The sequence below is a fragment of the Corvus cornix genome, chromosome 1A, assembly GCF_000738735.6.
Source record: "Corvus cornix cornix isolate S_Up_H32 chromosome 1A, ASM73873v5, whole genome shotgun sequence".
In the NCBI taxonomy this organism is placed as follows: domain Eukaryota; kingdom Metazoa; phylum Chordata; class Aves; order Passeriformes; family Corvidae; genus Corvus; species Corvus cornix.
The window spans coordinates 47,696,962-47,719,457 of record NC_047057.1 but is presented as its reverse complement, the minus strand read 5'-3'; the positions used below and the strand labels follow the sequence as shown (position 1 = coordinate 47,719,457).

Here is a 22,496-nt window from a genome sequence, read left to right as displayed (position 1 = left end):
ATTGTGCCCATTTGCAATTCTGTGTTACACCTACTAGATTTGACTAACGCTTAGAGATGCAAGCAGGCATTCCTGCATTCTGGAGATACGACTTGAAACAAAACAGAGGGAGAGCAATGGAGAGAAAAGAAAAAATGTGGTGGTCAAGAAAGAGGGTCAAAACAGCAAGGTAGAGCAGAGTTGGTAGAGCAGATCTGATTTCATTTGATTTGATTGTGCTTCATGATGGAAGGCTGATAGGCTCTACTATCCTACAGGAACACGCTCTTGATGCACACAATGCTTCCCAGTTCGGGTCCCCTTCTGTGTATTCTTTGCGGGACCACTCACCTTCTTGCTTTCTCTCATTTCAGGGTATCTACAGCTGCATCCATGGCGTGGCCATCGAAGAACGCCAGTCAGCAATGAACTCCCCCACAGCAACTATGAACAACACCCATTCCAACATCCTCCGCCTGCTTCGGACAGCCAAGAACATGGCCAACTTGTCAGGGGTCAATGGCTCACCACAGAGTGCCCTGGACTTTATCCGCCGCGAGTCATCTGTCTATGATATCTCTGAGCACCGCCGCAGCTTCACCCACTCAGACTGCAAATCCTACAACAACCCCCCATGTGAGGAGAACCTCTTTAGTGACTATATTAGTGAGGTGGAAAGGACCTTTGGCAATCTCCAGCTGAAGGACAGCAATGTGTATCAGGACCACTACCACCACCACCACCGCCCCCATAGCATTGGCAGCACCAGCTCCATCGACGGGCTCTACGACTGTGACAACCCGCCCTTCAATGCCCAGTCGCGCTCCATCGGGAAGAAGCCCTTGGACCTGGGGCTACCCCCTGCCAAGCACAGCCAGCTGGGTGACCTTTATGGCAAGTTCTCCTTCAAGAGTGACCGTTACGGGGGCAGCGGGACCCACGACGACCTGATCCGCTCGGATGTCTCTGACATTTCAACTCACACGGTCACCTATGGCAACATCGAGGGCAATGCAGCCAAGAGACGGAAGCAGCAGTACAAGGACAGCCTGAAGAAGCGCCCAGCCTCTGCCAAGTCCCGGCGGGAATTTGATGAGATAGAGCTGGCCTACCGCCGGCGCCCGCCCCGCTCACCTGACCACAAGCGCTACTTCAGGGACAAGGAAGGGCTACGGGACTTCTACCTTGACCAGTTTCGGACCAAGGAGAACTCACCTCACTGGGAACACGTGGACCTGACGGATATCTACAAAGAACGGGGAGATGAATTTAAGCGCGACACGGGAGGAGGAGGGGGTGGATCCTGCACTAACAGGGCCCATCACAAGCATGGCTCAGGCGAGTTTGGTGGAGGCAACGAGCACAAGCATGGCGTTGTGAGTGGGGTCCCAGCACCATGGGAGAAGAACCTGACCAATCTAGACTGGGAAGACCGGACCGGGGCTAATTTCTGCCGCAGTTGCCCTTCTAAGCTGCACAACTACACGCAATCAACAGTGGGGCAGAACTCCACCCGCCAGGCCTGCATCCGCTGTGAGGCTTGCAAGAAAGCGGGCAACCTATATGATATCAGTGAGGACAACTCGCTCCAAGAGCTGGACCAGCCGCCTGCCCCCGTGCCCGTGGCCACCAGTGCCACCTCCTCTTCCAAATACCCTCAGAGCCCTTCCAATTCTGCCTCCAAGGTGCAGAAGAAGAACCGCAACAAACTCCGCCGGCAGCACTCCTATGACACCTTTGTGGACCTGCAGAAGGATGACTCAGCCCTGGCCCCCCGCAGCGTCAGCCTCAAGGACAAGGGCCGCTTTTTGGAGGGGAGCCCCTACGCCCACATGTTTGAGATGCCAGCCAGTGAGACCACCTTTGCCAACAACAAGTCCTCAGTGCCCGCCACCAGCTACCACCACCATAACAACCCCGGCAGCAGTGGGGGCTACATGCTCAGCAAGTCACTCTACCCCGACCGGGTCACCCAAAACCCTTTCATCCCCACTTTTGGGGATGACCAATGCTTGCTCCACGGCAGCAAATCTTATTTCTTCAGGCAGCCTGTGGTGGCAGGAGGGCCCAAAGCCAGGCCAGACTTCCGAGCCATTGTCACCACCAACAAGCCGGTGGTCTCAGCCCTTCATGGGGCTGTGCCAGCCCGTTTCCAGAAGGACATCTGTATAGGGAACCAGTCCAACCCCTGTGTGCCTAACAACAAAAACCCCAGGGCTTTCAATGGCTCCAGCAACGGGCATGTTTATGAGAAACTCTCCAGTATTGAGTCTGATGTTTGAGTGAGAGGGGAAGAGCGTGGGGAGGGACTGGGGGTGTATGTGGAGCATGGGAGGATGGGGTGGGATCTATCCCATCAGCTACTCTCCTGAGTCGTCCTTAGTTTGTGGGATACTGGAGTTGTGAGTAGTGCAGCACTGGTGACAAGTGCCACCTCTTTGGTTTCCCCTCTTCTTCCTCCTTTCCCAAGCCTCCCGTTTTATCTCTTTTTCCATGTTCTCGCTCCTCCCATTCTCCTCCATTCCTGGCCATTGCACTTTACAGTGATGTTGGAGTTGGATATCCTTGCTCGTGATTTCAGGAAGCAGAGAAAAAGGCAGGGAAGGGGTGGGCTGAGGAGGAGCAGCAGTGACTTTAGTGTTCACTTCTGCTGGCTCCCAGCAGGGAAAGGCATGTGCGCACACGTGTGTGTGTGTGTGTGTGGCGGGAGGAGGCAGCAGCAGCAGTGTAATGGACATGCAGGAAAATACGCTTGCTCAGGCAACTCTTCCTAAAACTGCCTAGAAAAGAGTAGTGTTTAAGATGTGGAGAAAGTGAAGGGAGAATAACAAGACTAACTTGATGATGCACTTATATGTTAGCTATATTGAGGTTCTTGTTACATTATTTTGTGAAGACTATGGGGGTTTAGGGCTGAAATATATATATATATATATATATTTGCGTATATGCTGAGAAATTTTACGCTAAAATTTTGAATTGTCTGCTGGGGGGTGTGGAGGGAGGGAGGGAAGATTTGTCTGCAGGTCAGGCTAGCGGTTTCACTATGGCTATTACAGCCATTGAATCTATGGCAGACCAGTGGTAGAGAGAGTAAAGAAGTGGAGTCTGAGTTCGAGAAAGCTGATCAGCAGCCTGCCTCACTCCAGGGCTGGTTTCCCAAACTCAGACAAAAGATGCTGGTTTGCACTGAAATAAGAAGAATTTGAGGAAAGAGGAACAGGGTTGGTTCGTTACCTGTGAGCTGCTCAGTTGTGACATTCTTCAAGGGTGGGAGCAGTATATAGTATGGGTTTGCCTACATGCGAGTATATATGGTAACTTTATACTTGAAATGTCTGTGAAGAAAGCAAAATAAACCCACTATCCTATGAGGTGTCTGGAGAACAAACACAGTAGAACAGAGCTTAAGAGTAGGGAAGGGTGGGGAGTTTTTTCCCTGTCACTTTGGGGGACACCAAACCCATTTTGGCATGTCCTTTCAGCAAGGAGGGGTGAGAAAAAAGGAGCTTAATCCTTCTGCTCTCTCTACCCTTGGCCAGCAGGTTGGAACAAAAAGAATAGGGTGCCCTCTGCCAATGCTGGAGAGGAAGAAAGAAATGCTGTAGAAGGGTGTGTGTGGTGGCCGTGGTGCTGATGGACTGTTTCAATGCCTCCTTGCACATGTGGAAATGGGAGGAGGGTGTATGCACCCCTGGGAAATACATGTGTATATTTACTATTGAATGTACAGAGGAAGTACACAGCTTGTCTTCCTGGGAAGGGATGTGCTTGAAATAAATTCCAGAGAGCACAGAAACTTGTGCTGAAGACTGAAGACAAGACGTGCAAAGCTGAGATGTGTGTGTACATGTGCGTGTGCCTCTGTGTGAAAGAGAGAGATACTAGCACAGGTGTAAAGCTGGAATAGCCTAGGGTTTCCCATCCCTGCAGTTGTAGTGACAGCTTTCCTGGTGCACTTAGTATCGATTAGAATGTTTTTTCTTTCCGTTGTATCATTTTAGATGCAAATTAAACTAAAGGAAAAGGAGCAATGGTAGGAGTGAGAAGCCGAACACACCTTTCATATGTCATCTATCTCCTGAGGTGGGAGTGTGGACCAGCCTCTCCCATTCTGAGAGATATGGCAAAGTCTCTACTGCTTATCCTGGGTCTGTCCCAGTGTCTCAATCACCATGGCTCACCAGGGGAAGGGTTGAGAGAGTCCTGTACTGAGAGCATGGGGACACTGCTGAGGATTGACTCTGAAGGGAGATGGCAGCCCCGTCTTTATGAGCCACATTTCTTGGATCTGAAAGCCACCTCTCTCACATTCCTCACCACACCATGGTTGATTTTATCTTATCTTTCTCTTTTTAAGCCAACAGATGGCTTTTTATTTATTTACTTATTTATTTTATTTATTTTTTAAGCTGAGGCGGGGGGAGGGTGGGATTTACCTGTGAAGTCAAAGCGTGTGAGGAGAGGGTGGGCAGGGTTGGTGAGGGGAATATTTTCTTATATTTCACTGAGGAAATTAAGGAGGAAAGAGGGGAAGAGTCTTCGTAATGCCACCCCCTAGTCTTCGGGGTAAGGGAACTTCTTACTCTTTCCCTCTTCTCTCATTACAAGGACAAAAAGGAAAAGAAAAGAGAAAAAAAAGAAACCAAACAAATTAACAGAGCGATCTGCAATCCAGAACACATGGCAGCTTGTCAGACACCTCTGATAGCGGCCACCAAGAAGGCGTTCCTTTCATTTGTAAATATTTCTTTTTTATTGCGTTTTTGTATAAATTGGTGTTTCTCTTCCTCGTGAATATTCAGGTCGTGGGGTGGAGGGAGGGAAGTTTGTTTCCGTTCTGTTTGTTTTCTATGACTTTTCAGGCTGCATTTTTGGAAGCGGTTTACGCAGGTCGAGGCCGTATGAATGAGGAAAAAAAAAAAGAGAGAGAGAGAGAAACCCATGTGTGTTGTGTTCCCCCAAGGCCCCCTGTATTGCCCTGTCACCTTTATCTTCATGAATGGAAGACGCCGGAACGTCACTTCAAGCCTTGCCAGCAGGGTTTCATGTTTTGATGGGAACACCCCCAATTCCTTTTTGCATATAAACTCTCTGTACCAGCATCTCTCTGTGGAGTTTGGGCCTCAAGGCACTACACTGTCTTGATAGTGGTGGGGTGAACCATCAAGTTGGCCACTCAGGTTGGACCATCACTTTGACATTAAGAGACTTCTCCAATGCTACTTTGGTTTAGAAATCTTGGAACTGGGAAAGCTTGTGATAATTTCTGGTATTTCCTAAGGGCTTGGGGTTGGGGAGCTTGACAGCTGACGAGGGCAGCTAATCTCTTTGGCGGTTATCTCGGTACTTTTCCGTCCCTCCCCACCTGGAACGAGGAAACCTGGAGGGTGGCTCTGCAGGGAAATTAAGCTGAAAACAAACCAAAAAGAAGTTAATGGAACTTTTTTCAAATCTCTTCTTAAAGGTTCTGATTTTTGTGTTCCGGGTTGAAAGTTGGTTCGTATTTTCTCCGAACTGGTCTGTCCCTTGTTCCACTGATTGGCAAATGATAGTTTGCCAAAATCATTATCTAGTATTCTTACTGTTGTAGCACTGTTAACACTCTGAGTGCTCTGCAAATATTAACTGTGCCACAAACCACTCAAATAAATGCTCTAGGGCAACCAGAAAAGAAGAACTGGAAATTCTGGACTGAACCACTGGTCTAACCACAGGAGTCTGGTATTTTGCCTTCTCCCATAATATATTAGGCCACGTGTCCATCAGGTTAATCCTTTCTCCTATAAGTGATCTTTTCTGGTTGCTTTGTTTATTTTAGTTCTGACAGGTCAACAAGTTTTGGGACAGAGATGAAGGGGAAGGGGTGGGAGGGGGGAGGGTGTAATTCATAATCCAGAAAATAAATCAATGATGTTATTAAACTCTGATTATATATTTAGAATTTTAGATTTGGTGTATTTTCATTGTAAGTATTCAAGTGAATCAAACAGGTAATATTAGCAGCAGGTGTTGTCTATACTAGAAAACCACCCATGTGCTGTTTATTACCTGTCCAGAAAAGAATGGGATTTCATACCAGAGCCTGACAAAACTCCGCATTCCCTACCTTACCATTTCTCTCTCTCTGCTGTAGAAACACCAGTATTTTCTGGGGCAGTGGCTGGGAACATTTCCTCTCTCTGAAGTTTTCTGCACACAAGAATACTGAGCAAAAACCATTGTGTCCTCTACCGTTGGTGACCTCTACTGAATATTTGCAGACAGCCTCCCAGGAAAGATTAGGCACCTTTGGCAATGTTTCTGACATTTACCTCCTCACTTCTAGCCCCAGGCATGGCTCTCTGAGAGGTATTTTCCTGTGCCATGTTCTTCTGAAGTGGTACTGGAGTGTATGTACTCAGCTGAAGGAGGATGTCTATGAAGGAGATGGAGGAAATATTAAAAAAATATCAGAAATGTGCCATACACAGTGGAAAGCAACTGGCAGGTAGAACTTGCAGCCATGGATCTCCACATCATAAACCTTGTTGGAGTATTCACACCAGCTTTTTACTGTAGTGCAACACAACACAGGCTGGTGTAGTAGTTCTCTGTCTCCCATCATACCTCCCAGTGAGGGCAGTATCAGACCTTGCCATGTCACATCCTAAGTAGGCAAGAAAAGCTGCAGTCAGAACTTGTTGTCAGTTGAGACAATGAAGCACACCGTTCCCACCTCAACAACAACAACAACAAAAATCCCATTCTCTCTGAAATCCAGCATGCATTGTCAGAACTCTCCAGGTGAGAACCCCAGTGGGTTCAAAATGTTCAGCAATATCAAAGCATGAACTTTGCCTGTAGGAAATTGATACTTCAATTTCCAGCATATGTGGGGAGGAAGGTTCCCTTGTGATGTCGCGAAGGATTTGAGGGAGGGGTTATAAGTTGCCAGGGTGGGCCTCTTCTTCAGCAGTGCCTGCTGATGTGGAGTGCCTCGCTTGAAGAAGACACTAGCATCCAGCTTGAATAATGCCCCTTTGTACATTCAGATCAGGTTGTTGCTCACAGCAAAATTGCCAGCAAAAGAGGGAGGGGGAGATAAAGAATGAATATGATGGTGGTGACAGGTTAGAGTGATCAGAGATACCTCAGGGATCTTCATAGGCAAGTCTTTGCTATAGAGCTTTCTATCAAATGCGGCATATCCTCCCACCTCCATTGCTTATCAACAGATGGAAGCAAGCCTGGGAACACAGCCAATGATCAGACTTAGGGCTTTCACACATCCTCCACTCCAGTCAAGCAACCTTTGATGAGCCCTTCTCATGGAGAAGGGTGGGAGGTTGCACTTCCCCACGCATTTTTGGCTGCCTAAAAGAAGGGGAAAATGGAAGGGGATAAAGATCAGGAGCGTTGATGAAAGGACTTTGTGCTGACCCTCTGTGCCCTTGCTCTGAAGAATTAAACTTCACCCTTTCTTCTCAATCCAAGCTGGCAAAGGGTAGGGTCCAGTTATGCTTCCTCTCTGTGGCATATGCCTGGGTCACCACAGGAGCTCCTGGGAGCTGTGTGCGAGAAAGGAACCAAATTGCTGGCAATGAATGGGGACAGACTCCAAGCCACGATCCCCATCTGCACCCACTCTTTCCCATAAGTGCTTCCCTGCTGCTGAACACACCTGGCGTGTCCTCCTGGAACACACCTACCATGCTGCTGGATGCTGCAGGGCACATTGAGATAGTAACTAGTGGGACCTGATTGTCGTCCCCACAAGGGCTTATTTTCAATTTGCAGCCAAATAGATTTCCAAGCCATAGACCCTCGCTGCATTCACCTACACTTCCCTGTGGCTTCCTCTCTCCTCCCCCATCAAAGGCAAACTGGGGTGCCGAGTGTCTCACTGGCAATGTGAGTACTATTGCTTCATCTTCATCACGGGCCCTCTGGACCTCCCTGGGGCTGACTGCAGACAAACCTGGGTGTCTGCCACTAGAACAGCAACAATGAAAACCACTTTGCAATTGGCTTTGAGTTTTTCTCTGTTTCTTGAGCATCCCCAAATTCCTCTCCTAGCCATGCCATTTGAGTGAATTCTGGCACCCTTCTGCCATTGCTGACAACAAAACTGACACAGCATAAACTTACTTGTGTATAGAAAAAGACAGTGAAACCATATTGCAGAGAGCAGGATTTGTGTCTGCCAATGTCAAGGGTACAGTCCCCTGAGTGCTGAGGTTAAAGGAGGATCTCTGTGATGTGTTAGTAGTTACAGATCTCCTAACCTGCTGGCTTCCTGCCATTAAAGGTTCACAGCAAGCACTGGTATACACTCCAACAGGTCAGAAAATAATTCCATGCTGTGGAACAGGGGTTCCTCTGGGCACGCACACACATACGAGACATACTGGGGAAGTGAGACATACATGAACAAACCTGAGACAGCAGGAAGCTGTGAGGTTTGCGTGCCTGTATGTACACACACACACACACACACACACGACACAGAGTACATTGCAGTACACTTAATGACTCTGTCCTGCAACACATTTTAGCCAAGTAGGAACAGCGTGACCTTTCCTAATGTTCTGCTGGTAGTTATTTAATTTATGTATTCACTTTGTGACTTTTACATCATCTGCTTTCTTGACTGCAGCATTACTGTGTAAATACGTGTGTATATATGTACAGAAACTAGCTCAAGCAATTATATTCAGGTTGGGAAAAGGGTGGGTTTTATATCTGTACAGTATTTCCTTATTAAATAATGGCATGGGGGGGGTTGGGAAAGTTAACTTCTAAATTGTGGTTTTATTGGTCTGTGGTGTTTGAAGTTGTTTCAGTGGTTGCTTTTGCTGGTTCGGAAAGTTTATCTGGATGTTATATGTGTGTGCCAAGAAAGGGTCCCCAGAGAGGGGAGGTTTGGGATTGGTAAGGGGTGGTGGGTAGCAGAGGGTGTTAATAATTTCCTGTAATAAAAGCTGTGTTGATTGCTAGGGACTGTTTGTGTGAGGCACAGGGCTGTTTCCTTCTCTATGTGCTTTGCTCTTTGATTACTTCCTCTTCCCTAGTCCCCATTGTCTTCTCCCTGGGATGTCAGCAGAGTACATTTGTTACTGTGGATTACAGGGATCTCCCTATGGGCCTTCATCTCCTGGCCAACTCTTCCTTCTCGCTCTTTTTGCGGCCTTTCCAGTACCAGTGAAAGGGGAGGTGGCATGGTCTCAGACCCTCTGTGCCATTCTTGACCACTTTATTTCCTCTGCTCTTTGTCCTTCCTCTTAGCAGAACCTCATTTTCAGGTGTTTTGATCTCTCCAGCAGCTTACTGCTTCATCTTCCTGGCCTCTTACCTACTTTCCCATCTTACACTGATTCTTCAATTTCATCTCTATGTCTCTTCCCTCAGAATTACTTATGTTGGCTGTTTGCCCACTCTCCTTCTCTTATTACTGTCTTGTTGCTCTGTTGTCTTCATCGGCCTGTGCAACGCTGATGAGTGAAGGACAGGCCTCCACTTCTCCTCTCCTGGGAAATTCTAGCTATGACCAGATTTTTAGAAGATGATATTTTGTAGCTGTTTTTGACTGCTCTGTCATGTTCACTGAGGTGGTGTTCTGCTCTCGCACACTCAAGAGGTAAGAAATTATCGGTATGGCAAATTTTCCTGTGCAAGGGAGCAGTGAAATTGTATTTTCTGAGAAAGCCCAGAGAAAGAACATAATTTCTGTCCTTGATGGCTGACTGGTAAATTTATAGCAGGGGCAGATACAGTTTTTATCCACTCCAGGTTGACCCATATCAGGATCAGTACAGTTTCTTTGCTTTTACTCTATGTGAATTCAGCAAGGCTGCTGGAGAGAAGTGTGCTATCTTTGAAAAGCACAGGGCACTTCCTTTATTGCCTAGAGGCTTTTAAAGACCTACATGAAGTACTTCTGTGTTGTAGACCTGGGAGTGAATGCCCAGTAGTCTTTGGTCCCTTTCTGTCTGACAAATCAATATGAGCTGGTACTTGGCATTATCTGCTAGGCTTTGTGGTCTGATGTCATAGCAGTAAGGAGAGTGATAGGATGGTGAATAAGCATAGAGACAGCCAATGTGAGACTGGTAGGGGCTCTAGGCAGATGCCAAGACATCTCCTTCCTTCCCTTTTTGACAATTTGCATTGTTCCTTAATGAACATCCATCAATTCACTATCCTCAATGTTCCTGGCACTGGCTACTTATCCCTGAAGACACAAGGGTCTGCTGGCCACGGTCTGAGAAAGGGCCAGTCAGTCTCTCCATGTGTGTAGTGTAGTTGTATGAAAGCATATGGGCAGTGCAGGGAGCAATGCAAAGGGTCAGCATGGCCAGAGGTTATTCAGAGGAGCAGTCTTCTCCCAGCTGCAGCTAACTCTTGCTCAACCTGCCATTCCATTGAAGGCCTGTGTTTCTGATTTCTGGGTGAGAGAAACCACCACAGCCACCTGAGAATGGATCTCTGCTCACAGGTGTGAGGAGGATAGTCGGGCTTCTGATGTACCCTTGCTATGATGTTGGCATAGCTGTCCCAGCATGGTCCACGGAGGTCTGTGTACCTGTGAATACATGGCTACAAATACCTCTAAGTCTGGGAGGAAGTGTATGTTTGTACATTTGAGTAACTCCTGGCAGAACTCTAAACACAAGTGGAGTTGGAAATGCTGGCCCATTCAGTGCACTACACTGTTAGTGTGGTCTAGTGCATCAGACTGCAATGATGCAGGTAGGTATCTTCTTGGGAACACATCCCATAGATTAATTTAGGGCCAAATAGTGAGTTACTTCTCTGAACATCACCCGGTCCTTTGCTGTGTTTCCTTTGCTTATTCAATGTGCCAAAAGTACAGCATCATGGCAATATTGCAGGGTGTCCAGATCCATTACATGAGCCTTCTCTCTAGGCCCTTGGGCACTGGCTGCTAAGTCCCCTGTCAACTGGAAAAAGGTTATACCTGTCCCTGAACAGACAAAAATCAGTCAAGGGGTAAGATTCAAGCTTTGTACTTTCTCCCTCTGCTTTCCTTCCAGGCCTTGTAGCCAGATCCATCTTGACAGGCAGCTAAATTCCTGTGAAATTCAAGAAGCTTTTGGAATAGCTACTTAGGGGTTTAGATGCCTGGAATGGCTTTTTTGGATTCTCTTCCTTGTGTGGGCCTCTTTCTGCAGTGCATTTTGCCAGGATTCATCTCCCAGGAACCTACCATGCTTGAACATAGCTTACAGGGGTTCCCTTTGCTTGGGATCACCATGTGTGTGTTGCATGCTTGTTGCTACTTGTCTGTATTTCTTGCACGTGTCTACTTGTGGAGGGCAGGGGTGGGTTCATATTGGTATTTGTATTTATGCAGCCTGCACACATTTGTATGTGTGGTGCCACTGTGCGTGTGCTTAGGTGTTTGTACGCATGTGTTTGAGCTGAGACAAAGGTGATGGGAGCTGTACGCTGCTAAAGCCAGATGGTGGGTACCTGCAGGTAACTTGGCAACCCTCTTGTTCCCTCCTGGTACACCCTGGCACGGCTGCTTTCTTTGGATTCCAGGGGACCAGCTCTGAATCAGCGATGAGGCTGGGATGCAGACTCCTGTAGAGGGTTTGACTATAGAACCAGAAACCCATTCCATGTGTTCATTCACTTCTGTGCTTCATCCATTGTGCCACATTTCCAAACCATTGTGCCACACTCATTACCTACTTTGGCCTTAACTGGTAGGTGGAGCAGGAAGACAATCACACACTGACTGGTAAGGTCTTTTGGGAGAGATCTGGTCAATCTGATCTGTGACTGTAACAAGAGACTCCCTTGCTATTCATTTTGCTGCCTCCTAGGGCAATGCAAGCACTGAAATTCCACTTGAAAGAAAACACTAGCCTGTCATTTCTTGCTCTTGTGTCAGATAGACACAGAAAAAAGCTGAGCTGAGGTGAATTGGTCTCCCATCCCACTACTTGGAAGAACATCACTGTTGCTCCTTGGAGCTGAGTAGGGAGCTTGCAAATCCCACACTCTGGAGGGATTCCATTTCTTCAGAGGGGGCAGGGAAAGGGGAGAATGGGAAGGAGTGAACTTTCCGCAGCCATTCTCCATCCCATTCGTTTCCAGGAGAGATCACAACACTTGTAGCACCAGAGAGGATGACCTGCTGGGAGGGCCCTACAGTGCCAAGCGGCACAGCACTTTAACTGGCCAAACTGCTGGACATGACACTGCTGTCCTCTGTCAGCAGCCAGAAAAGACAATCAGGACCCAATGAAGAGATGCCATGATTAGTCAGACAAGGAAGGAGCAACATTTAGGGGCTCTCATCATTTAGCCTATCCTAAGTTTGCTTAACCAGCCCTTTAGTGCTGGTGTCACTGGGCCTCTTTGATGTTTCTTTTTCTTTATATATATGAAATGTGAGAATAATCTGTGGTCTCCAATGACTCATTCTATCAGACCACATCCGTCCACCTCCTCTGCTTTCTTCCATGTCCAGCTGCTCTTTCTTCTCCATCAAATTGTATCCTGTGCTCTGCCAGGTTTGTCTTTTATGAAAGAGAAGATATATGTGTGTGAATGCTTGTACACGTGCGTGTGTGTATTTTAGATATTATTGCTATTATCAACATGCTATACACCTAAAAGCTCCTAGCAAGCTGGAGCCTTCAAGAGGTGCTGTAGGAAATGACCTTCCCACTGGGCAGCAGTCAGTGTGGAGGTTAGCACAGAAAGCTGCTAGCTTTGGAGGCCTCTTTGCCTGTCTGGTTGCTTTTCCTATCTTTGGAGCAGGCTGTCTCTCACCTGTGGTCAGAAACACAGCAAACTGCTCTTTTTAGCTTTGCATTTTCAAAATTTCTAACATGGTTGGGGTGGGGGGGGAAGGTTTATTGTTTAGCTGTTGATTTATTTTGTATGTATGCTTGTTTGTTTGTTTACACAGTCCTTTTAGTGGGCGCAGGGAGGTGTTTTCAGCAATACAACTTTCCGAGACCTCAGTTCTGTGCGGTTATTGTTTGTATGGTTCAGCTGTATTTGGAGTCTTTCCTTTGTACATGTTTTTCCTGAATGGCAGGGCTATCTTGAAACGTCTCTTTGCCAGTGACCAAAGCACCATCTGTAATTGGAGGTGAGGGCTGGTATATAGTGGAGGCAGCAGCCTTTCGGGAAGTAGCTTTTCACTGACTTCCCTGTGGAGTCGCAGAAGACAAAATACTTAACTGTTGCACAAGTGGGCTTTGGAGGTTTTTGTTATAGTTGTGGGGGTTTGTTTTGTACTCCCTCTCTTTCCTTCCTTTTTAAATTTTTCTCTTTTTTTCCTTGAAAAACCATTAAAACATTTCTTCAGTGAGCTTTGGCCATTGCACCAAAGGCTGCTGCAAGGCAGGCAGCCTGTCTGACCCTTGGGTCCTGCCCTTTTGAAGCCATGCAAGATTTTCCAGGTGAGGATGGAATTGGCAATTTCCATGGCCCTTCTTGGGACAAGAGCCCTGTAGCAGAGGGGCCTGACCCAAAGGGAATGGTCATCCACAGCAGATCATCCTCTAGTATGTGTGGGTTGTGGGTCAGGCTGGAGGGCAGGAAGGGGAAGATGGTTCACTGGCCCCTGCACAGTACTTCCCACACGGGAGCAGGAGTCAGGCATGTAGGTCTGCAACAGGGATTAATGAATGACCCTGAATGGGCCAGAGGTGTTCAGCCTTGCCTCTCCTGACCTATTTACAAGTGGGTAGGAATGACTCTCGACTTGGACAACGTCATTCAAGGCTGAGCAGAGTCTCACAGACCATGAAGTAGGAATTAAAGGAGGTGCATGGGCAGCTGGCCAGCTCTTGATATCATGACACCTAAGGGAAAACCCAGCACCTTCATCCTTTGGCACTTGGAAGTGGCTGAGGACAGTAGTGGAGGACTGTTGTGTCTACTAGGGTTGGGGCAGGTAGCGTCTCTAGACCTGGCACAGGTCAACTTCAGCTGTATTTGCTTTCTAACTAATGTACATTTACTTTGGAGAGCACCTTTGATAAGCTCAGTCTATCAACCAAAAGAAAAAGAAATACTCACCTCTAGTCTAAGTCTTCTACTGCCCAACACTGCTACCTCCTCTTCTCTTGAGCTGTTGGTACCTTGCGGTGAACCTGGCCACCCATCAGGCTGTTGAATACAGCAGATATATCCTATCCACTTCTGAGACCATCTTTGCCTAAATTTTGCCTCCTCTTCATACCCTTTATGCATGCATATGTGTGTGCACATGCTCACACACACACACATGCGCGCCCACCTCCAGCCACTTCACTGGTGAAAATCAGAGCCACAGAGACATGAGTGCCAAATGACTTTTTATTTCTCAAGTAAATGATATAAAAAGTTTTGTTATTTTTCTTTTTTTTTTTTTACATATGCAAATGTAAAAGGGAACCGACAGTGAATTGGTGGTGGCGAGAGGAAATGGGATGTTTTGTAACCCTAGCTGCAGTAAAAAAAAGAAAAGAAATAAAAATACATTAAAAATATTTAAAAAACACAAAAAGAAAAAAAAAACTTGAACTATTTTGGAAATATTGTGAATAATTTTTTGATATAAAAACTAATTTTTATGTAGCATGAAAACCACCAAAATAAAATGATCAAGAATAAAAGCTGTGCAAAGGGTGTTTTTGTTTAGTTACTGAGGGAAAAGAAGGAAGAGAGAACCAGTGGTGTGTGAGAGAGGGATACTACAGTCATGGCTTTTACTGTGAGTTTCACAATACATAATGTTTTTCTTCAATCTTGGTATTCAATCTTGCTAACTGGTATCTTGTGATTATGTAAATGAAAAAAGGAAAAAACACAACTCATTTTATATGAAAAGATATTTTTTATCTCTGATTGCTGGGAAGAAAACCTTAAAAGTAAGAACGGAATGAATCCCAAGGACTCAAAAGACTAAAAGGCAAATTGAAAATGGCCATGAATTGCTTTTGAATGTTGCATTCATCATTATTTTTTCTTCTTGATTTATGATTGTTGAGTAGTTGAGGTATCAGTAGTGGGAGACAGGTATGAAGGAGGTAAGACATTAATGAAGGACTGAAAAAATTCTGCTTTTTTTTGTAATGTGAAGCACAGGAGTTAAACTAGGGGCTCTTCACGTTTCTTTCTGCATAAGAGAACAAGGTAGTGTCCTTTTACAGGATATATTGCTGCCATTCTTCATTCCTTAAAAAAAATTTACTCCTCCCCCAGGTTTATTAAAGGAAGCAGACTGCCTCTTCCAATTCCAGACAAAACAGTATGTCATCTCAGCATTCCAGAGCCTCTTAGAAATGATGGCTGTGATTCTCTGCTCCCCTGAAGGTGGTGAGGAGTCAGTGCTCTTTTTCTCCTTGGGGGGCTCTGACTCCAGGTGCTGGAGCCTTTGAGGAGGCGCTAGCACTCACCCCACCCTGCTGTGGATTATGGTGGTTCCTCAGCACGTGCTGTGGATCCTTCTTCCTTGGAAGACAGGACATGCTGGTTTCTGGAATGGTCAAGGAAAGTTGGTAGGTTGCTCTGTTCATTTTGCCTTGAAGGTATTCCATGTGCCTGTGGGAATCAGATCTCCTGCATATGAATTTCAGCTCCCCTTCCTCACGCTCCCATCTCTCACAGAATCATTAAAACACTGCCCCACCAGCTAGCAGGGGACCTTCTCTGTTGCTCCCGTCCTTTTTGTCTGGGTGTCTTCTACACTGTAGGCTGGAAAGGAAGAGGCAAATAGCGTACCATATAGCTTAAAATAAGCTGTTAAATAAATTGTGTTCAGCACTGACTGAAAATTGGTAAAGTCTCGATATCAGCCTAGGCCGCACCTCTAGCAGTGTGCAGAAAAAGAATCCTGGATAAAAGTCTTGTCTTGTGCTCAAGTCAATATAGACTTGGGTGAAGTAGACAAGGAGGACCTGGAGGCAATGGTGGTATAGACCAACTAGACTGGTGGGTTCTTGAATTTGGAGCCCCAGATACAAGTGTGAAAGCAGATCCATGGGAACATTACCGCTTGGTGGAAAAAATAGAAGGAGAGTCCTGTTAGCATAAAAAAGACCAAATTGTGAAGCATCTTCTTGGCCTCTGTGAGTCTGAGTTAGCCTGTCTCTTCCTGTTGCCAATCCCTATGCCATGCACTATCTGTGATTGCTTTTTGACTCCTACAGGGAAGAAGAGACTTCCTCTGCCTTATGAAGATTTTATCATTATTAGTTACAAATCTAGACTGTTCCTCCAGTGAGTGTCTGGCTATTTACCATTCCTCCCACTTGTTCTGTTTGCTAGCCCCATCCTTTTGCCCTTGTGACCTCCTGCCACTGCATGTTAAGAAAAGGGGCCCTCGCTCCTTTATGGGAGACTGCTTTGTGTCCTTCAGTGATTTATGAGAGCAAAGAAGTCATTACAAACAGCCAATGGGTATTGTTTACCTTACTTTGCTCCAGTACCTTGAAGATTCCAGTTGCTTCCTTACGAAGAATATGGTATCTTCCACCCATGACCATTGTGCACTAGCTCTGTGTTTGTTACTGGCGGACACATAAAGTGGAACAGAGTTAAAGCAGACGCTTGGCGAATGCCTTGAACATTCAGATTTTCAAGCATAATGTCTCAGACTCTGGAAACAGGGCTGTGGCAATGTGCTATGCTAGAAATTCAGCCAAAGGCCATTCTACTCTAGCCCCTGTACTCGCTCACCTCCCCTTCCCTGGAGTGAAGCAGCAGGCTCATCTTCCCCTAGACCCACAGGGCCTAAAGACAAAGGGGAACAGCCTTCATTTTGTTCACCTTGTCCCTGCACCAAACTGCTCAGGTGTCAGGTCTTTCAAGTAGACATTCAGCCATGCCAGAGGGAAGACAGAACTCCTTCCAGTACATATGTACAGCAAAGGCAGGAGTCTGGAGGTTTTGAGCACACAGGCCCTGGATACTCTTCTTGAAACATCTCTGTCTTTGTTCACATGAGCGCTGCTGGGTTTGTTTGCCCTCATAGATGATTTGTGTGGCCCACCAGGAAGCCAAGATTATATCAGTGAAAAACAGCTATTCAATGTGTCTTTTTGACATTTGAACAAGGGAATAGGATTGTAGTTACAGAAAAGGCATCTGCAAAGGGATATTTCCCATACCTGGGGAAGATTATCTGATGTTCTTTACTTATTGAAGCAAACAATTTTAGGGTTTCTCTTAGGCCTTTCACATGTAAGGACTTTTCCATGTAATGAAGGCACTTCCACAGGTTCTGGTCCTTTCCTGCACACAGATACTTCTTTTTCAGCTCTGGAAGCTGAACATTGCTGTGCTAAGATACAGGTAAAAGCATCCTATTTGGAACGAAAAAGAGCTAGTTGTAATGAACTAGCCACTTCTCCTATCTTTGCAGCTTCACATTGCTTAGGAACTAACTGTTCAGATGTTCTTCCTCCTCAAGACACTTCAGGGTTCTCTCTGTGCTGCAGTGGCAGGGAGTAAGGGCTTCATGGCCACTTTCTTATCTGAGGCATTCGATTAAAACTGGAGAAGCATGACGCTTTGGACCTGTCTCTGTGGCTCTTTGATTAGTTATCCCTGCTGAGGAGGCAAGACACCGAGGCCTGCCAGCTGCAAGGTTAAGCTCTGGGTAAGCGCTTGCCCTTCGGCAGCGGGCTGGAATGCTAAGTGACTTACACCATGCGCTCACCACTCCTTCAAGGCTGGTGTGTAGACCCACATCGAAGCAGAAAAGAGGGAATTGGTTTCTTCCTTCTCTATTTCCCCAGCTCCCAAGGGAAAATTTCCTGGAAAGGAGAAAGGGAAGGTTCTTCCCTCACTTGGAAACTCTGTTGTCTCTCCATGTAGAGTATTGTTTTGCAGTGGTAGAATAAGGCAGATCTTTGACTGGTGTTCAAACACAGGTCGTGGGCATGTTTCTACATCGTTTTTTTGAGGGAATAGAATAGTTTCTGCCACAGAGGGCAGGGCCAGTTTTTCTGCCACCATAGTCTCAAGGGATGAGCCCTGAGTCCAGAGTCTCAATCACTTAGCACTTGCCTGGCTCCGTTCAAGTCACCCTACTAAACATCCTGGACCTAGAGCACTCCAGGCACCCCCAGATGTGAGCCATCAGCACTGCATGTTGGGAAGAAATAAACAGTTAATGCTTTGGCCATGTTTGCATCACGTAGGGAAGGATTTTTAGAAGCACACAAGAAATTTATTAAACCAAAACCCATCTCATCGAAAGCTAGTAGTGCTTAGATGCTCAGATACCTTTAGAAATTTCCATTACAAAAGCTAGAAATGTTTATTCTTTTAAAAAATCTCTTTATGAAGGGGCTGGAGTATTTAATACTGAGGTAAACTAGTTGAGTTCTCCTGAGAGAGAGAATATTCTCAATATTCTCAAATACTGTGATATTAATCCCAACTACCAATTAATCCTGGAGGATGCCCTGGGTTGAGCTGAGGATATGAAGATACCTTGAGAAGGTGCAAAAGTTCCCTCCTCAGTAGCACCTGTCACTGAGGGGGAAGTAGGTAGCATGTTGGGCAGGATTTCATCAGAAAGGTATGCTTGGGGATGCACATTGAATGCAAGCAGTGACTGGTGGCTTCACGGGTAATTCTGTGTTGACCAAAATGACTCCACCCCTCCTAACAACACTATTGCTTTGGAGTTGGACAGTATCGGTACCAGTCATTAATTTGGGAAGCAGAAAGTGAAGTGAAATGCTGTGCCAGCAGGGTGGAACCCTGACAAAAAATTAATCAAAACCATTTAGGTCCTGTTTTCAGACAAGATTTGGCCATTTGATGCTTCACTCTGCCACAGTCCTCACTTCAAAGAGTTTGCGATTTTGATGCTAAACTGAAATACATTAATATTAGCATTTACATTAACAAGTAAATTGACAGATGCCATAGTTTACATATATTATGCAAATGTCCTGAAATCGTGCATACATTTGCATCTAATTTTCTTGAGGTTAAATGAGACATACATTTTATAGAGGAAATCATTGAGGCATACAGACACGTGATAAGCTAGGTGACTTGGTATGACTTGTATGAACAGGGGTAAAGACTAGGAGCAGAGGAAAAGGACATCTGGCATTTTTATTTGCAAAAGTATTATGTTCGTGGTTGCTGTTTGGAGAAAGCAGTATAGGAACCTCCTTGGTTGTAGTCAGAAGTAGTGCAGGAAGTTTGTGCTGGGAGACTTGATTTGGGATGTTGACAGACCTCAACCTGAAGGGCCAGTCAGGTTTTTTGTTTGTTTCTTTTCGAGATTTGAAAGAGAAACACTCGTCTCTTTGCAGTACTGTGCACATACCCCTCAACTGATATCGCCCATGCTCTAAAGGGGTTAGGTTTTCCTACACAGGCAGGGGAACAGTGAGGAGGTGAATCTGTGATCCACCCAGGAGTGGGCCACAAGACTCCAGAGTTGCCTGTCACCACTTCAGTACCTGGAAGGATGTTTTCTTCTTACACCTCTGGAAACCATGAAGGGATGGCGGCATGCCCAGGGCAATCAACTTCTGCTTCAGGTGAGTTTGGTGAGAGATCTTGCTATTCTGGCAGTTCTCTTGTTTTCCAGCTTCATTTCACTTCTTCAGTTGAGCAAAGCCTTGAGGATGCTGTAACTTATCCCAGCCTTGGACAAAGAGAACCTGAACCACAAATTGTGATTTCTCTGTGCATTTTTAATCAGCTCTACTTTTGCAGGTAGCATGGCAAAGTGCACATATGGACCTAATCCAGAGAGGTGCTGGGCTGTACATGCTCTCTGAGGATGTGTGCAGTACACAGGGCTCAGCCTCTGCTGCCAGCTTGACCTAATTTCTCTCAGCTGAAGCTCTACTAGGATTCAAAATACAACTCATTTCCCTTCTTGGGAAACCTGCACATCAAGGTCTGATTGTACTCCTCACAAGTAGTCTTGAGCATCCCTTTGCTGCTTTTGTCAGGCTGCTACAAACTTTCAGCATTTACAGGGCGACTGTCAAAATATTGTATAGAAAATAATTCCCTTTCTTTGGTTCCACCAGTGTGCAGTAACACCTCAGACTGTCACACTGGAAAGGCTTCATCAAGAACCTCTTTGTATCGTGCAAAGTGCTCATTCAGCTTGGCAACTCTTGATGAATTTCATCCAAGGCATCCTGGTCTGTTTGAATAGTGACTGAACTTTCTGGCCAGCTTCTTCTCAGGCATTGCTTTCAAACCTCGAACAATGCTTTGATGTGCAAACGAACATGCAACTGGACAGAGGCTGACCCAGCTTCCTTTTTTTTTCAAAAGTCTAGGATGATAAAGCCAGCTTTCCTAGGGTTACAGTTCAGCTTAATTCAGTTTCCAGCCTAATTAATTGCTCCACAGTTTTAGGTCCGTCTTGCCAGAACCCCTTTAAATTATGCATACTCCTACTTACACAGTCACTGCCACTCTTCAAATATTCAAGGGTTCCTTACATTTAATTTTGGATGGTTTACTCTCTCCAGGGAGGAGGCAGTGTTTTAAAAAGAAATTGCTGATGGATAAAGTAGAGCTTACATGACTTGCAGCAAACAGCAATTTGAGTTCTCAAGAACATGCATTTCTTGGACATGTAAATTTTACTCATTTGCATTTAAAGGACACATGTGACATACAACACTGCTTTCTCATCCAGTAACATTATCATCTAGTGACATTAACTTAATGGTTAATGTCAAGTTTTTATTAACATTTACAAGCACATTGGGAGATTAATTTGTTTACTTGCATTATGCAAAACTGATTTAAGATCGTGGTTTGCATTTACACACATTTACATAGTGTTTCCTGATTAATACATTATAATACACACAAATCATGTGGAAATTGCAGGCTCACATCTGCAACATAAACTTCATTTTCTATAGTGTAAAATTTGACTTATCTGGCAGAACTTTTCCAGCAGGTTGCAGTTGAAGTCAGGATATTGTAAGGAGGGAAGGAAGAACAGGGATCAGAGGTGGATTTTCTGTGAAGTCTTTCCGTAGCACCTGTTACTTGCCAATACCCTGCAGTCATGAAACAGAAGGAGAGGGTGCCAAGGTTAGCTGGCAGCAGGATGAGTTTCATGTAATGGAACCTGTGGGCCTGGAGTCAGGCTCCTGTGAACACACACAGTTTAATTGAGCTCTCAGTGACTTTAGACTGGGAGTGAAATGGGTGAGCAGCAGAAGGAGCCAGTGGGGGGGAAAGGGGCAGCAACAGTTTCTGCCAGTCATGGATCCGTGTGAAGGGCCTCAGCTGGGTGCAGCGGAGACCCTTGAGGCATTCCACCCTGCTCCTTGTAATACCCTTGGCTGGAAATGTCCAGGGCTGGCGTGGGAAGACCAGTGGAGGGTGTGGGGAGAAGGGCAGCGATGAACACTGAGCAGCTGGTGTGGGGCTGAGACAGGATCCAGTAAGGCAGCACCCTTGCACTGAACACGGGGGCAAGGGGACACTGGGGGCACTTCCCCAGTGTAGCGTCTTCCTAAGGGAAAGCGCGGTCGAACTCAGGCTTGCCTCACCTCTCCGAGGCCCTAATCCTACTATCTTTTCTCCACCAGTCACAACCTCATCCTCCTCTTCCCTACACCCTCACCCTCCTCCGGTTCTTCTTTCTGTAAATAACTCTTTCTGATTTTGGACAAGCAGGGATCAACAGATTCTGGAGGGGGGTGGAGAAGACACTGTTTTGGTTTTTTTTTCCTTTCTTTCTTGAATTTAGGTGTTTGAACTTGAAAAAATAATATCTATAAATATAAAAATACATGTATTTAAGCAAATGGATTTCCTGGAGAATAATGAAAGGAGCTAATTTTTTTCCCCTTTGATTTCTCTTGTTTCTCACTGGGGTTTGTTTTTTGGGGAAGAGGGTTTTTGTGAGCTGTTGAGATTTCCAGTTCAGCATTGTTTAAAGGATGTGGAGAAAAAAAAAAGAAGAAAAATCAACAAAAACATGAAAACCTTTGTGATGTACAAAACCTGTAAATAGTCAAAGATACTTTCTCTTTTCTAACAACAAATTATTTCTGTCACTTTATATTCGAAAATAAAGAAATGTACCACAGAATATCAGGGTTAAAAAAAAATTGGAACCCATAATCAGAATATTTTCTTTGTTGTCTTCATTCATTTTATTCTTAACTTGGAGAATACTTGGGAATTTTGCTGTATGAGTGATATTTTAAAAGCCTGAAATGGAGATGAGTTGAAATGAGGATGACAATGTTACTTGAGAGCGGCTCTTGCCCTGGTGTTCACTATTAGCTGTGGGTTGAGGCTACTGTCTTGGGGTTACATGATGAGAGTGAGTGGATGAAGGAGCCTGATCATATTCATGGAACATAAACAATACTGAGGCAGAGATAGGAATAGGAGACTGTGGCAATGGGTTGAATCTCCCTTTATACTGCCTGAAAATGTTTCTGGGGGTTGCATGATGAAAGCCACCACGAAGTTGCTGATATCACTGCTGACCAACCTGTAAGACTTTGGAGCTATCTTGAGCCACTCCTGCCAGCCAG

The 22,496-nt window shown here is 45.6% G+C and overlaps 1 protein-coding gene across 4 annotated transcripts in view; it reads left to right on the top strand.

Moving 5' to 3' along the window:
• The window catches only part of GRIN2B (glutamate ionotropic receptor NMDA type subunit 2B), a 240,919-nt gene extending 218,848 nt beyond the window's left edge, over window positions 1–22,071 (top strand). For all 4 annotated transcript variants that reach the window (XM_019292611.3, XM_039570737.1, XM_039570738.1 and 1 more), the window contains exon 14: window positions 354–22,071. In XM_019292611.3, coding sequence (XP_019148156.1) covers window positions 354–2,261 — 1,908 coding nt within the window. In that variant the 3' untranslated portion in view covers window positions 2,262–22,071. The remainder of the gene's footprint in view (window positions 1–353) is intronic.
• Window positions 22,072–22,496: the final 425 nt, after the last annotated feature.